Here is a 15876-nt window from a genome sequence, read left to right on the forward strand (position 1 = left end):
ATTTCAAGTACCTGACTTCCTGGTTCTTAAGTCTTCCCAACCTACAGCACACAAGGTTGTTAAGAAAAGCAAACCCTGTCTGTCAAATTTTTGATGACACACTGGTTGAGAACCACTGCTCTATGCCAATCTGCCAAGTCTTCTTTGTAAGATGGGCAGGATACCATCTAGTTCAATGAATATGGAGGAAACCACCACCACCTGCAGTGCTCAGAAGTCAAAAGGATTTTACCCCAAAGCTGTTTCCTCATAGTTAGTCTCATTATTAAAGACTTCAAAACACATTTAAGTTTTTTAAATACATATTATTAAAACACACACAATATGGTGTCTCATTCAGACTTTCCTTGTCTCAGAAATATCTTGGGTGCTTCCCATCCTGCAGGTGGATTCTTTAGACCAGCTTTCTTCCAGATACGCTTCAAGTCCATCTCAAACTTTTTCTGGAGAATAAAAAGGGTGGCACATGAAAAGGTAAGAGTATACCTGAGAAATTGCATAAAAAAAAAAAAAAAAAAAAAAAAAAAAGACGACTCACTACATGTTCCTGCAAGAAATGCATTACCAACAAGAAGGGAAAAATTAGAGGTAAACAGAAAGGTCTAAGACTTATCAAGATCCTTGGCTGCCGGGATTACTACCAACATTCTTTGCATTACATGCGTAGAAAGAAGAAAATGAGAAGGTGACATCACAGTCCAGCTGCAGACCATGGTTTTCATGCTATATAATTTATGTGATGTACACCAAGTTGGTCTAGATTGCACTGTAAGAAACATGGTTTTTAAACCTAACTAAATTACAAATGATGAAGCAGTGTGACGGAGGGGTGGTCAAAGCCAGATCAAGGCTGGCGTGTACAGGGAGAAGAGAGATGAGAGACAAAAATGCCTCTGTATAGGTTGTTTCAATTTTCTTTTTTTATAAATCACACCTCCGAGTAGCTCATTACTAGGGAGGAGCAACTCTTTCAAATGAATGTTGTTTGCTGTTAAGAGTACACACTATGGAGGGAATGTAATAAACAGTACTGAAACCCCCCCCAGAGAATTAACACTTAGCGTGGATCCCACGCCTAACTTTTGGGTACTGGATTTACACCTCCTAAAACCTGGTATAAATGCCGGCAACCAAAAATAGGCATTATTCTACAATTCAATGTGCAACTTTTCGGAATGCCCCTGATATGCACATGGCCACGACCCTTTTGAGATACGTGGCATGGGAGTTAGGCGCCGTGCCCTACAGAATAGAATGCAACCAGATGCATGCACAAATTTTAATGAGTGCCAAGTAAAATCAATAATTGGTTGTTAGCACCCAATTATTGATGGTTCAGAGCTCATACAATTTGCACGTGCATCTCGGAAGGCACGTCTAAAGTTGGGTGTTCAACTTTGGGTGTTATATATAGAATGCAGGGGTATGTGCACACAGTGCATATTTTAAAAAGAATGCTCATTATTTGCACTTAGGACTCACTCTTTTCAAACAGTACACGCACATGATGGTTTGCATGTGTGTGTCATCATGGTTAATAGAGCTCACTCAAGTGTGCACGCTTAATAGCATTTGTTCCTACCCAGAAAAAAAAACACAAATTGCTCAGTACAATATTATAATACAGCAACACAGTTACAATATCTAAATATAACAGCATGGTTATAAACACTGAGATGAAGATGTAAAGTAGTCAACATCCATACTAGAGGTGTGCACAGGGATGGGGACAAAGAGAAACCAAGGATATCCATGGAGTTGGTAACAAAACAGTCATTAATATCACAGGGATAGATCAGAAATGAGTGGGGACGAGATTATGACCCTGAGCACACCTCAATTCGGAAACCTGAAACACCACCTCAGCTAAAATTAAAAAGGAGGCCATGTGGGTTGGGCACGGGGATGGGAAAGAAAACTGTGGTGATGGTACCGATATGATGGGGATGGAAAAAACTGACTGGGGATGTGGACCAAATTATGTCCCCATGTACACTTGTAATTCATACAGATAAATAAGCAGGTACACCAACCTCCCTGTTTACTAAACCGCAATAGCGGCTGCCATGCTCTAATTCCAACACAGCTCATTTACGTTGAATGGGCTGTGTCTGCATTGCCGCATGGCAGCCACTAGGGCGGCTTAGTAAACGGGGGGGGGGGGGGGGGGGGGGGGTAAATTTGTAAGCATTACGTACAACTGCACTTAATGATGGTCAATAAAGTACAGAAATTATAGTTTTTTGGGTGGAAAGGGAAAATCTTCTGTTTTTTAAACATTTCCCTTCCTTTCCAGCTAGGGGCTTTAAATATTAGTACTTGGATGTTGTTCAGGAGAGGGACAGGGAGTTAGTATGGGTTGGGTTCTATTCTAGTTTTTTATTTTTTTTAGGGGGGGGGATAAGGGGTAAAACAGTGGTGTTCTGATGTTCATTTTTTTCTATTGTTGGTTGTTGATGAAATGATTGGGAAAACTGTTAAGGGATGGACTTATATTACTTTTTCTTGATGTTTACCAATAAAAAGCATAAACCATAAAGTACAGAATTATCCAAGATTAATTTGATTCTTTTCAGCTGATGTTCAAAAGAAAGATATTCTAATTTCAAATGCAGTTCTTTACGCATTATATTCCAAAAAGGCTTGTTTTCTTGTTTTACCTGAGTAACATCTCGTGCACTGACCCAGGAACCTAAGATGGAAACACCAATATACCCAGTTCAGGAGGTAAGCTGGACCCAACTTCTTAAACATGAAATCAAGCATTAGAACTTGGAACTGCCATCTACTGTAATGTTACTGAATTTTTTTAATTTGATATGCCACTTGTCACAGAGCATTAAGCAGTTAATCGGAAGCTAAGGCAGAATTTTAAACATTATGAGATTTATGCTAATTGAATTTAATTCCAGCCACTACCCTCATTAGTTGGAATTTATTAAGTTATCTGGAAGGACCATATAATGGCTGCTACAATGGTGTAAGTGTGACCCCCACTACAGCCTGCATGACATAATTTTAAAATCATCAGGCTGAAGGGACTGCCAGACTAACTGTGGCCACGCAAAAGTCTTTCTGAATATGTCAATTTGTTTTTCAAGACCTCACCTAGAATACTGTCCCACTGCTGAAGGCTGTCCCTCCAAATAGAAAGGATGGTGGCAAACCAGAGAACTACCAAAATGGGGCACTGCCTGCATCCAAAATCCTAAGAATTTGATACTAAAGTTCCAAATATCTCAATGGTTCCAATAACGTAAAAGCAGCAAACCTTTTTCACAAGAAAGAATGCTATAGATCAAGAGGTCACAGTATGAGACTCTACGGGAGTGGAGTCAGGAGCAATAATTAACCTCTCAAGGAGCTGGTGGCAAAAGAAACAATGACAGAAGAAAGGCTGTGAAAAAAATGATGGAAAATGGTAAACGCAAGCTACAGCAATGCAGAAGGAATGGAGCTGAACAGATTAGATGGACATTGGGGTCCTTATACATGTCTCTGTTTTCTTCCAGTATTTTCTGAGAGCTTCTAACTGTATCTCACCTGGCGTTTCTTCCTTCGGCCTTCCAAGATCTTTCGTCGTAAAAACTTTGTCCTTTTTTGACGCTTCCTATACTGATGTCGGTTCATTTTCCTCCTGCGTATCTTTAGCACATTTTTACACTGCACCCCGTTATGGTCTCTCTCGCCTCTGATCTCTCCCAAGTCCTGCTGAGGGCAGTTGTACTGGCTGGCAGCTCCACCAGGTGCATAGCTTATCTTCTCCACAATGTTGAAGACTTCTGCCCTTGGCAGAGAATAGCGAACAGTTAACCAGCTTTCTAGAGGGCTGATGGACATTCTCCTAGGCACTAGCATTTCTTCCAGTTCGGAGTCCAGTGCATACCATCGCTGTGGGGGTGTACCCGTACTTTTGCTATGCTGGGTGCTGTAATTCACATACTTAAGGCCAGGACACACACTAGCATGCACTGACCCAGACAAGCTTCCTGAAGGAAAACAAAAAAACCCCAAACCATTTAAATATGGGAGCACAAACTTTTGGTTTCTGTCTTGGCTCTGCCACACACATTCCGTACAATTTTTGCACATTATTTTATTTTAACCAACAGTAATAGATGGCAAACAATAATAGTATTATTTCCTCTCCTTATTGGAAGATCTTCTGCAATATGAATGGCTATACCTCCCAGTAGGAATATTTCTATAACTGGGCGTCCCCCAAAGGCAACCTGAGGCTGCGGAGTAGGAGCCTATTCTACAACAGAACCTAGGTGCCTGGGTTCCATTACAGAATACAAGCATACCCCAGTATAAGCGCTCCTAACATTTAGGCATCAGCATTTACACCAGTCATACAGATGGCATAAGTGCCAGCACCTAAAAGTGGCAGGGATACATGTAACTTACAGTGTTCTGTAATTTACATAAGGGGAAGTCCTGCCCATGCTCCGCCTCCCCGCAAATACCCATTATGTAAGGTAAGCAATTATTTGCAGAATAGCGCCTACACAGACTATTGCCATTTACATGTATGTGTGCACATATATGCAAGTATGTGTCATTATTCTAAACTTTTATGCATGGAATGAGCATCTAACTGTCAGCACCTAATTTATAGGCTCACCATTCAAATGTACATGGGAGGCTGATATTCAAACAGCAACTCTATATTTTGCACTGTGCCAAATATGTAACTGTTTTTAAAAACACCCCCCCCCCCCAAGATGTTATATAAGTGGAAGGCCATTTTAGAAAAGACTTGCAGAGGGGAATTCCAATGTCCCCATCAGGACGTATGGAATTTCCATCACCAGAGTCAATCCCCAACATGCGAGAGCCTCCCCAAGATATCCTCCCCCTCCTTGGGACAGAATGCCCACCAAAATAGGTGTTGGGACACAAAGCCCCCAAACCCTCCCCCAGTCCCCAGGCTGAGTTCTCTGGTGGGTAGTGGGGCAGGAGAGATGCCCACTCACTCCCACCTTGTGGTCATCTGGGACCAATATGGCCACCGAGAACCCAAATATTGTGGCATTACTGCTAGGGCTCAGGCCATAGAGGTCTCAGCAGCCATACTGGACATGGGTGGCCACAAAGTGGGAGTGAGCAGGCATCGCTCTTGCCACATCACCCACCAGGAACCATGGTAATCCTGGGAGAGGGGGGTTTGACTTTTGTCTGAGAGAGGTTTATGGTATGATGTCTGGGAAGGGTGGGGAGGAATGCACTGACGTACGGCAATGATGAGGGAGGGGGAGCCTGCCTTTGCAGGACATGATGTTGGGATTTAGGGCAGCCTCTATAGCAGGCACTTATTCTTGCCTCAGATCAAGTCTAAATCCCAATGTCCAAGTTTTCTACTACAGATGTGGATTCTCTATGTGAAATCTGTATTGTTGTCTCACCCACACCTCTCCCTGCCCTTCCCACATCCCCTTGCAATTTAAATGTAATAAGCTTCCAAATGTCTGAAAGGCCCATGTTTTGAAATGATATTTGAACATCTGGACCTCTCCAGACATTTACAGGCTGCTTCTAAAATAACTACCACAGAGTTTTATTGTATAAATCCACTATACAGAAAGGGCTTGATATTCAAAGTGGTTTAACTGGGCAGGAGAGCCTTCTGCCCGGTTAAACCATTTGTGCCAACCTACCAACTTATATTCAGCAGCACTTAACTGGATGGTGCCGCTGAATATCAGCACTAACTGCCCCTGTACTGAGTGGTTACTGCCAAGGTAGTAGGTGAAGCTGGTACTTAACTGGTTGAAAACAATATTCAGACAGCTAACGTTAGTACAGTAAAAAAAAAGCTAAATATTGGTCAGTGGCTGGTTAACTTCTGAAAAATGGTAAGAAGGGTTTCTGGTGTCCCCTCTCTACCCCATGATCTGGATCCCCCTTCTCTCCTCCTCCCAAAGACAGGAAGCCCCAACCAGGCCCCAACTCGCTCTCACACATATAGCCACATCCCTGGACTACCTTTTCTTGCCCTGGTGATCTAAGGAGGTTCTGGGGGCAGGAGCAATACCCACTTGCTCCTACTTTTCAACAGTTCTAGGCCTCAAAATGGCTGCCACAACCACCAGCGGCAGTGTTGTGGTAGTTGCTAGTGTAGTATAGCGATGGATAGCTCCGATAGCATATAGCTTATATTACTGCTGGGGGAATTCTGTGCTACTGAACAATACAGAATATGCGCAAAACTCCCCACCTCTGCAGACTGCACAGAATTTTATGTTTATGGGTTTGCTTAATATACTGCCACTTCTAAACAAAAGGTTGCAGTGGTTCACAAAACAGATAAAAACAAAATAAAATAAAAAGGAATGCCAAAGGTAAAATACGACAGACTCAATCATCAAAGAGCACCACTCAACAATAAAACTGAGAAATTGTTTCTAGGTCACCAGAGGCAAAAAGCCAAAAGCCAGATTGGGTTTTAAGGAGGAACTTAAAACACAAGAGAGCGAGGGGAAGATAATTCCATAATTGGAAGCCAGAAAGTAAAAAGCTGCGTGACAGGTAGATTCATAATGTGCCTGCTTGGAGCATCTGTGTTGTACTTTTTTCCCAGCTGATTCCTTCCCTTCCTGCACACTCACCACTCTGGCTGAAGAAGGAGCTGCCTATCATACATTGGGCTGCTTCCTACTCCTCTGCCACCTTGGTCCCCAGCTGTTCCTTTAAGCCATGCAGCTGTACAGAGGCCCACATGGTTCAAAGGAACAGTTGGGCTGGGATGGCAGAGAGCAGGAAGTGAAATTTTAAAGGCAGAAAGGTTAATTGATTCATGAACATTAATTTGAACATTGCAGTGGTATTGGTGTCAAGTTGGTGACACTGATGATTGATATTGAAGATGTTTCATATTAAAATTTTAAAATATTGGAGGTTTTTGGCAAATAGTCATAAGGTGCTGTGGTTTGTGAAAATGATACAAAGTGGGTTCGATAAATTATACCCTTGTTCATGGCAATAACCTTTCACTGCTGAGACCTTTTCCCTCCTTTTTAAGAAATTAAAATTTTTGTTGTTTGAAATCAAGAAATTAAGAGATTAAAAATGTTTTTTTCCCAATAACACCTTATAATTGGTTTGGTTGGTGTATGGTATTTCACATTCAATTATGTTTTAGCTGCCCTATTTTTGTGCAATTGTTCTTCATTGATTGGGTGTGCCTGGGGAAGATGTCAGCCATTATAATGGAGACATTCTATACACTTTATTTCTCTCTTTTGTGCAGAATTCCCCATGAGTATTATATGTAGATGTCCTGATTATATTTAATATTCTACATATACTTTGTATAATTTCTACTTGCATATTTAACAGTGCTAGCTAGATTAGATGTTTTATTGAAAATTAACTTGCCATTAAACACAGATTTTATATGCAGTACACTTGAGTGTTTCTCATGAAAGATTTTACTTTCCTTTGCCAATATTTGTTTTAAACTACAAAGAAATGTTTTCTTACTTCGATCTCAACAATATGTTTTGATTTTGACTTGGAACTTATTCTTCAACCTGTGACCCAAGCAGATATAATGACTTGGCCAAAAGCACAGAAGGCAATGGCAGAGGTGATTCTCTACTCATTACACAGTCCAGGACTCCTTCAAAATCACAAATGCTTTAGAACAACGTAACAAGGTCACTCCTACTCCTCAAAGGTTCATAGCAATTTAGTCATTACCTGCAAGTCTTGTAGTTTTCGCCACCTGGGACATAACCCGTGTCAACCACATATTTGTGATAAATTCATTCGGACATATTCACAGCCTGCTAAAGAAGAAACAATTACAATTACACAGTCCCCGACATTAGAAATTAACCCATTTCCCGTTCAACTCGATGGCCTGGGAGATGCTACGTCACAAAAACAACCCCGGACTTACATCATCCATTCAAAAACACGCATCCGGGGAACCGGTCTTCCCCTCTCCTCCCTATCCGACACCCCTCCAACATCAAACTCACATCAGAGGTTGCCCACCATTAATCCTGCAGCTTGCATTCTCCGGTATACCGTCTCCTATGGCATTACTTCCCTCCCTCTGAGGTAGTCGTGACCACTCCGTCCCGCTTTGCCGGAAACAGCCACCGGAAGTTACGTCAGAGGAGGAGGGCGGGACGCCGCCGGGGAAGGAAAGCTGTAAGGGCCAAACCTCCTTAGTGGGCGAAGATTGGTAGAGAGCTGCATGGGAACGGCCGGGGTCTGCGGGAATCCCGCGGGGATAGAGTGGCTTCTGCTAGTTTCTCTTGGGAGTGTACGAGCCTCTCGGTGACCACCTACCTAGCCGGGGTTGTCCAAGGCGAGTACCGCTTCCTCTTCCCTTCAATAATTCAGCATGGCTGCACTTAGGCCCAGATGCACTAAACGTTTTTCATCGTTAAATGAGCCCTTAAGGAAGAATTTCCTATCCTTTCCATGCACTAAAGCCTATTTTTCGACGGCAGTAGCAGCTAACGAAACTGGAATGCAAATGAGAAACTACCATTGAAATGTAGACAATTCGGAATGCACTAACCATACCGACGATAGCAACGATTCACTTACCGCCAGAAATTTAACGTCAGCTCAGACCTGTCGTTAAAGCCTGAGCTGTCATCTCCCCACTGCCCCCTGCATGATGAAAAACCAAATTGCTGGCATGTTTTCAAAGAAAAGTGGCTCCCTGCTTCCCTGTGCCTAAAATAAAAAAGGAAACTAAATTAAAAAAGGTTCGGGAGGGTAGGGTTACCATATTTGCCCTAAGAAAAAAGAGGACACATACCCCGCCCCTGACATACCCCTTCCCCGCCCCGCCCCCTATGCAAGACTTCAAGAAAACTGTAATATCTATTCCTTGTATGTCCAGGATTCCCAATGTCTCCCTGTTCACTCTTCCACTTTCATCCTGTCTTCTTATCCAGCATATCTCCCCCATGCTCAACCTCATTCCCAGTTCCAAACCCCCCCCCCCCCCCCCTTGTCTGTTAAGCTATTAGGAATGAAAAACAAAAATTAGAATATTAGGATGCCTTTGTATCACTCCATTGTGCGACTGCACCTTGAATACTGAGTGCAATTCTGGTCACCGTACCTAAAAAAAATATATAACGGAAGTAGAAAAGGTATAGAGAAGACAAGAGTGACAAAAATGGCAAACAGGATGACAGACTTCCCTATGAAGAAAAAGGATAAAGAGGCTAGGGCTCTTCACCTTGGAAAAGAGACAGCTGAAGGGAGGTATGATAGAGGTCTATGAAATAATGAGTGGAGAGGAATGAGTAGACATGATGAACTGCTTATTTACTATTTCCAAAAATACAAGGCCGCCGCCGCCTAGGGGATCATAACAAAACTACTGAGTAGTAAATTGAAAACAAACTGTAGAAAATATTTCTTCACTCACAACGTGGAATTTGTTGCCAGAGAATGTGTGGTAAAACAGTTAGCGCAGGGTTTTAAAAAGGTTTCAATAAAGAAAAAGCTAATAGACAGAACTAGGGTGAGGAAGGGGATGAGTGCTGAATCAGTACTGCAGGTGAAAGCAACATGGACTGTCTTGGAAAATCCACTTCTTATTTCTAGCATAATGCAGCATTGGGGGGGTGCTGAAATGTTTTTTTTTTTTTTACAGGTGATGCAGCATTCCCCTCCCCTCCCAGACAGTTCCAGTCCCCATCCTTCCCAGTTCCCCCCTCCCTCTAAATTCCAGGGCCCCCCCTCTCTCTCTCCCATCAAGTTCCAGGCCCCCCTGCCCTGCCTGCTCTGTCCCTTCCTTCCTTCTTCAAGTTCTAGGGTCCAGTCCCTCCCCACCTCTGAATTTTAAAGATCGCGAATCTTCCTACAACAGTATTATTTACCTCAGATCCAGCAGCTCAGCCAGGTTATGCGTCTAGAAGGGCAGCAAGGCGAGGCCCAGGGCCAGGCGGGGCACAGAGTCAGAGACAGACACCAAAGACCGCAGGTCCTGCAGCTCCCAAGTCCTGCCACATGCATGCACCGTGCCACACTGACTCGCCCCCGCAGCAGCAGCCACCGGACCGGGATCGCGGCTCCAGACCGCCGCCCCCGCGCTCGCTCCTCGGCTTCTCCACAGGCGCCGCAACAGGCTAGACTTGGAGCGTTTGGACCAGAACATACGCGAGCGGCGAGCCGGGCTCTCGGTGCCAGCGGGCGGGCCAGGGCTGGCTCGGCCCCGCATCACCGACTCCACTCGCTCCGGACAGTGGACTCCAGCCGTGAGCTGTCCAGACTCCAGCAGAGACGCTCACGCTGCAGCTTCCCTCGTCGTCGTCGACTTTATGGCAGGCTCAGAAGCGGCAAGCTGCAGTACAGCAGGAACTGCGCCTGCGTGCCGTGCAGCGTCATCAGCTGATCTTCAGGCAGGCAGGCGCTGGCTGTCACGCACACACGCAGACGCTGCCTGTGTAGCTTGCCTGCGTCGGCCGGCGCATCAGAGGAGTCAGTGACTGATGATGATGATCCCGCGAGTCCCGACGTCACGAAACCCGGACAAATCGTGGAAATCCGCCCGGACTCCCCACGGCGCCCTCAAAAAGAGGACATGTCCGGGGAAATCCGGACGAATGGTAACCCTACGGGAGGGGGCAAAGGCGCTCATCAGCAGCGTCCTGTATGGACGGCCTTGCCTTGCCCCCCCCCCCCCCCCGAAGTCCCCGCTGCTCCCCGCTGCTCCGTTTGTGAAATAAAAGCTTTTAAAAATGAAACCTTTGCAGTTGCTGGGCTCCCCCTCCCTTCCTGTGTCTCTCTTCTTTAGTCGGCAATGCTCCGCCTCCTGCCCTCCTCCACTTCCGTGCCCCGCCCCCCCCATTTCGTCCCCCCCCCTCCCCCCCCCCCCCACCGGACCCCCCCTCCACCATAATGGCCGGTGCAGCGCCTCTCACCTATGTTTGAAGGCGCTGCACAGGATGGATCAGCTATTCTTGAGCTCTTCTGCCTCCTCCAATGTCTCCTTCTTCTTCCTGTGTCCGCCCTCCTCTGACCTCAGTTATCTACGTAGATAGCTGACGTCAGAGGAGGGCGGACACAGGAAGAAAAAGGAGACGTCGGAGGAGACAGAAGAGCTCAAGAATAGCTGATCCATCCTGTGCAGCGCCTTCAAACATAGGTGAGAGGCGCTGCACCGGCCATTATGGTGGAGGGGGGGTCCGGTGGGGGGGGGGAGCGGCAGGGATGAAATTGGGGGGGCGGGGCACGGAAGTGGAGGAGGGCAGGAGGCGGAGCATTGCCGACTAAAGAAGAGAGACACAGGAAGGGAGGGGGAGCCCAGCAACTGCAAAGGTTTCATTTTTAAAAGCTTTTATTTCACAAACGGAGCAGCGGGGACTTCGGGGGGGGGGGGGGGGGGGGGGGCAAGGCCGTCCATACAGGACGCTGCTGATGAGCGCCTTTGCCCCCTCCCGATCCTTTAATGTTTGTGGAGACATGCAGGGGAAAGTGGGGAGCCACGTGTTTGTGTTTTCTTTTTTTTCTTACGTTTCTGGCATGCGCAGAGCAGCCAGCATAACGCTTGGCTGCTTTGCGCATGCTTTACGAGCTGATTACCGACAGGGATTAGTGCATCGTTCTTTACAATACTGCACCAAACTTTTTGGGGCTGTGTTTTTGGAGCATGCTTCGTTATTTCAGATTCGGTAAAGGTTTTTACGTTTCTGATTTTTTTACGTTTGATTGATGCATCTACCCCTTAGTCCGGAGTCGGACTGCTAGCACAACAGTTCACAATCGGGCCCTTAAGTTCCCTAAAACTAGTGAGTTTTCTGCATAGGCGTAGTTTGACTGTTTCATTTGGGGGGGGGGGGGGCAAAGAATGGGTGGAGCATATTAGCATATCATTTGCATATATACATATGCAAATGAATATGCTAATATGGAGGAAGGAATTGAAATTTACAGGCACAATATCACAGATGCACATTTCAAAAAGCTGACACATTTCAATTTATAAATTATGAATAAAATACTTTTATCTACCTTTGTTGTCTGATCATTTAGTTTTTCTATTCTCTTTGGTCCCAGTGTCTTCTGTTTTATGCAATGTCTTCTTTCCAGTAGGCTTCCCTCTGCTCCCCACCCTCCCAGTCCCATCCATCTCTTGCTCCTTCCCTCTGCTCCCCACCCCTCCCAGTCCCATCCATCTCTTGCTCCTTCCCTCTGCTCCCCACCCCTCCCAGTCCCATCCATCTTCTGTTCCTTCCCTCTGCTCACCATCCCTCCGTCCCATCCATCTTCTGCTCCTTCCCTCTGCTGTGCCTGACCTCTCCCAATCCCATCCATCTCCTGGTCCATCCCTCTGCTCCCCACCCCTCCCAGTCCCATCCATCTCTTGCTCCTTCCCTCTGCTCCCCACCCCTCCCAGTCCCATCCATCTTCTGTTCCTTCCCTCTGCTCCCATCCCATCCATCTTCTGCTCCTTCCCTCTCCCAATCCCATCCATCTCCTGGTCCATCCCTCTGCTCCCCACCCCTCCCAGTCCCATCCATCTCTTGCTCCTTCCCTCTGCTCCCCACCCCTCCCAGTCCCATCCATCTCTTGCTCCTTCCCTCTGCTCCCCACCCCTCCCAGTCCCATCCATCTTCTGTTCCTTCCCTCTGCTCACCATCCCTCCGTCCCATCCATCTTCTGCTCCTTCCCTCTGCTCCCATCCCATCCATCTTCTGCTCCTTCCCTCTCCCAATCCCATCCATCTCCTGGTCCATCCCTCTGCTCCCCACCCCTCCCAGTCCCATCCATCTCTTGCTCCTTCCCTCTGCTCCCCACCCCTCCCAGTACCATCCATCTTCCCTCTGCTCCCCACCCCTCCCAGTTCCATGCATCTTCCTTCTACTGCCCCCCCCCCCGCGAGGTCCAAGATCGTGACTCCGTTTACCCTCTCTCTTCCTCCCTCCCTCCGGCGCAGGCAACAGTCTTCAGCATTTTCAGCGTTCCTGGCAGCGGTAGCGATGTACACGCTGCCTTCGGTCTGCCCCGGAAGCCTTCTCTTCAAGTTCCTGTTCCCACCGATGCGGGAACAGGAACTTGAAGAGAAGGCTTTGGGGCAGAGCCAAAGGCAGCTTGTACATCGCTACCGCTGCCAGGAACGCTGAAAAAGACTGCTGCCTGCGCCAGAGGGAGGGAGGAAGAGAGAGGGGTAGACGGACACGCTCCTCTCCGTCTGCTTGGCTTCCCTGCCCTCTCTATCTGCGTCCCGCCTTCCTCTGACGTCAGAGGAAGGCAGGACGCAGACAGAGAGGGCAGGGAAGCCAAGCGGATGGAGAGGAGCGCGTGCCTGCATGTGTTTTTTTTTTTTTAACTAATGGCGCGGCGGCGCCTCATCATCGTTTGGGGGGGGCATTGCCCCCCCTCGCCCCCCCCAGTCTACGCCTATGGTTTTCTGAATATGCACAATGAATATGCATTTGATGACGTCACTTACTCAATAATTACCCGAATCTGAACACAAGTATAATCGTTAATTATATGACCATGCCTGCCTCTGATGGTAGTTAGGCTAGTAGCCTAGTGGTTAGTGCAGCCGTGATCTTGGAGAACTGGGTTCAATTCCCACTGCAGCTACTTGTGATTCTGGGCAAGTTACTTAACCCTAACCCACCATCACCATAGGTGTATAGGGTCATTCCATGCCAAGTGGTCTAAAATTAAAAAAAAGTTCCCACCATCAAGTTCTCCAATTTTGTTCAAATTTTATATGTTGCGCGAGTCAGGTGTTAAACGAAGTTTCCCAAAATTTGAGGTCTGTAACTGCAATAGTTGCAGATCTAGACCCCCTTTTCTGAAAGGTTGTCAGTCCATTAGCGCGCGGCATTTACCAAAATGCCATTTTGGGGGTCTAATAAAATCCAAACACATTTATAAGAATGGCTAAAAAATTCAAATCCTGTACAGTTTTTGATGATAATTCTGATGAAATACATTTTAACATTATGGATGCAAAATCCAGTCAAACAAGTTGACTCAAAGTGTGCATCAAAATTGGTCACGACTCATCGGAACATATTTGGACCAATATTTAGACTGCAACAACTTCCATGCAAACAAAGATACAGACTTGAAATTTTGAACAAGCATTATGCTTGTGCTGGACATAATACTGCCAGATTTGCAACTAACCAGCATCTATAACCGCCCTGCAGGATCTCTTCAAAGTTGGCACTGTCAGCGCAAATGGTAAAATGTACCAAAGTTCAAAGCCAATTATTAAAAAAGAGTCTGCCTGAATCAGCTTGTGAACAGTATTATCATCTGAAAGAGAAAATTGTGCTCTACAACACTGATATGTTTTTGTTTTGCCTTAAGGGGCGGTTCACTTAGAACTATTTTCTCTGTCTCCTTCCGCTGGTAGATGGACACAACCCATTAGTCTGGACTGGTCTGGTATGATTAAAGGAAAGAAAATGATCAGGTAAGAACATAATTTTTCCATTTTACACAGGAGGAAATGCCTTTCTTTCTTGTTTCTCTGGTGTTGTAACACTCTAGTAATTTGGCTTGTTCAGCATCCCTGATTATTTATATTTTAGGACCCCACTATAATTTTTAAGGCACTTCCTTTTCATAGGTAGGTTCCTTTGTTTTTGGAAGTTAGTGTTGGCATGGTATATTTGCTCTAGGTTCTGAGTTACTTTTGTTTTATAGATTTTTTTAAATTAATTTATAATATGTCTGTTATTGAGATTACACTAGAAGCCAAAATTTCTTTGTATGATGAATTTTATGGGGAAATGTTCATGCTGTGCAGTGTATCTATTGTTGGGGTTCTGTTCTTGGTCCCCTCCTCTTTTCTATCTACACTTCTTCCCTTGGTTCATTAATCTCATCCCATGGCTTTTCCTACCATCTCTATGCTGATGACTCCCAAATCTACCTTTCTACCCCTGATATCTCACCTTGCATCCAAACCAAAGTTTCAGTGTGCTTGTCTGACATTGCTGTCTGGATGTCTCAACGCCACCTGAAATTAAATATGACCAAAACCGAGCTTCTCATTTCCCCCCCCCCCCCCCCCCAAACCCACCTCCCCGCTCCCCCCGTTTTCTATTTCTGTTGATGGCTCTCTCATTCTCCCTGTCTCCTCAGCTCAAAACCTTGGGGTCATCTTTGACTCTTCTCTCTCCTTCTCTGCTCATATCCAGCAGACCGCCAAGACCTGTCGTTTCTTTCTTTACAACATTCGTAAAATCCGCCCCTTTCTTTCCGAGCACTCTACTAAAACCCTCATCCACACCCTTGTCACCTCTTGTTTAGACTACTGCAATCTGCTTCTTGCTGGCCTCCCACTTAGTCACCTCTCCCCTCTCCAGTCGGTTCAAAACTCTGCTGCCCGTCTCGTCTTCCGCCAGGGTCGCTTTACTCATACTACCCCTCTCCTCAAGTCCCTTCACTGGCTCCCTATCCGTTTTCACATCCTGTTCAAACTTCTTCTACTAACCTATAAATGTACTCACTCTGCTGCTCCCCATTATCTCTCCACACTCGTCCGTCCCTACACCCCTTCCCGTGCACTCCGCTCCATGGATAAATCCTTCTTATCCGTTCCCTTCTCCACTACTGCCAACTCCAGACTTCGCGCCTTCTGTCTCGCTGCACCTTACGCCTGGAATAAACTTCCTGAGCCCCTACGTCTTGCCCCATCCTTGGCCACCTTTAAATCTAGACTGAAAGCCCACCTCTTTAACATTGCTTTTGACTCGTAACCACTCACCTCCACCTACCCTCCTCTCTTCCTTCCCATTCACATTAATTGATTTGATTTGCTTACTTTATTTTATTTTTTTTGTCTATTAGATTGTAAGCTCTTTGAGCAGGGACTGTCTTTCTTCTATGTTTGTGCAGCGCTGCGTACGCCTTGTAGCGCTA

The 15876-nt window shown here is 45.9% G+C and overlaps 1 protein-coding gene across 7 annotated transcripts; it reads right to left on the reverse strand.

Moving 5' to 3' along the window:
- Positions 1-270: 270 nt before the first annotated feature.
- Positions 271-8117, reverse strand: AURKAIP1 (aurora kinase A interacting protein 1). Of its 7 annotated transcripts, none has more exons than XM_030186079.1 (4): positions 8005-8117; positions 7705-7790; positions 3544-3989; positions 271-443 (listed from the first exon to the last, which is right to left on the reverse strand). In XM_030186079.1, the coding sequence occupies exons 2-4, from the start codon at positions 7754-7756 to the stop codon at positions 333-335; spliced, it is 609 nt and encodes a 202-aa protein (XP_030041939.1). In that variant the 5' UTR covers positions 7757-7790; positions 8005-8117; the 3' UTR covers positions 271-332. The 7 variants fall into 7 exon arrangements, with proteins under 7 accessions (XP_030041939.1, XP_030041937.1, XP_030041938.1 ...); XM_030186077.1 differs by having other exon boundaries at positions 7705-7793; XM_030186078.1 differs by having other exon boundaries at positions 7705-7793; positions 8001-8117.
- Between the last annotated feature and the right edge of the window lie 7759 nt (positions 8118-15876).

Source organism: Microcaecilia unicolor, chromosome 13 (genome assembly GCF_901765095.1).
Source record: "Microcaecilia unicolor chromosome 13, aMicUni1.1, whole genome shotgun sequence".
Taxonomy (NCBI): domain Eukaryota; kingdom Metazoa; phylum Chordata; class Amphibia; order Gymnophiona; family Siphonopidae; genus Microcaecilia; species Microcaecilia unicolor.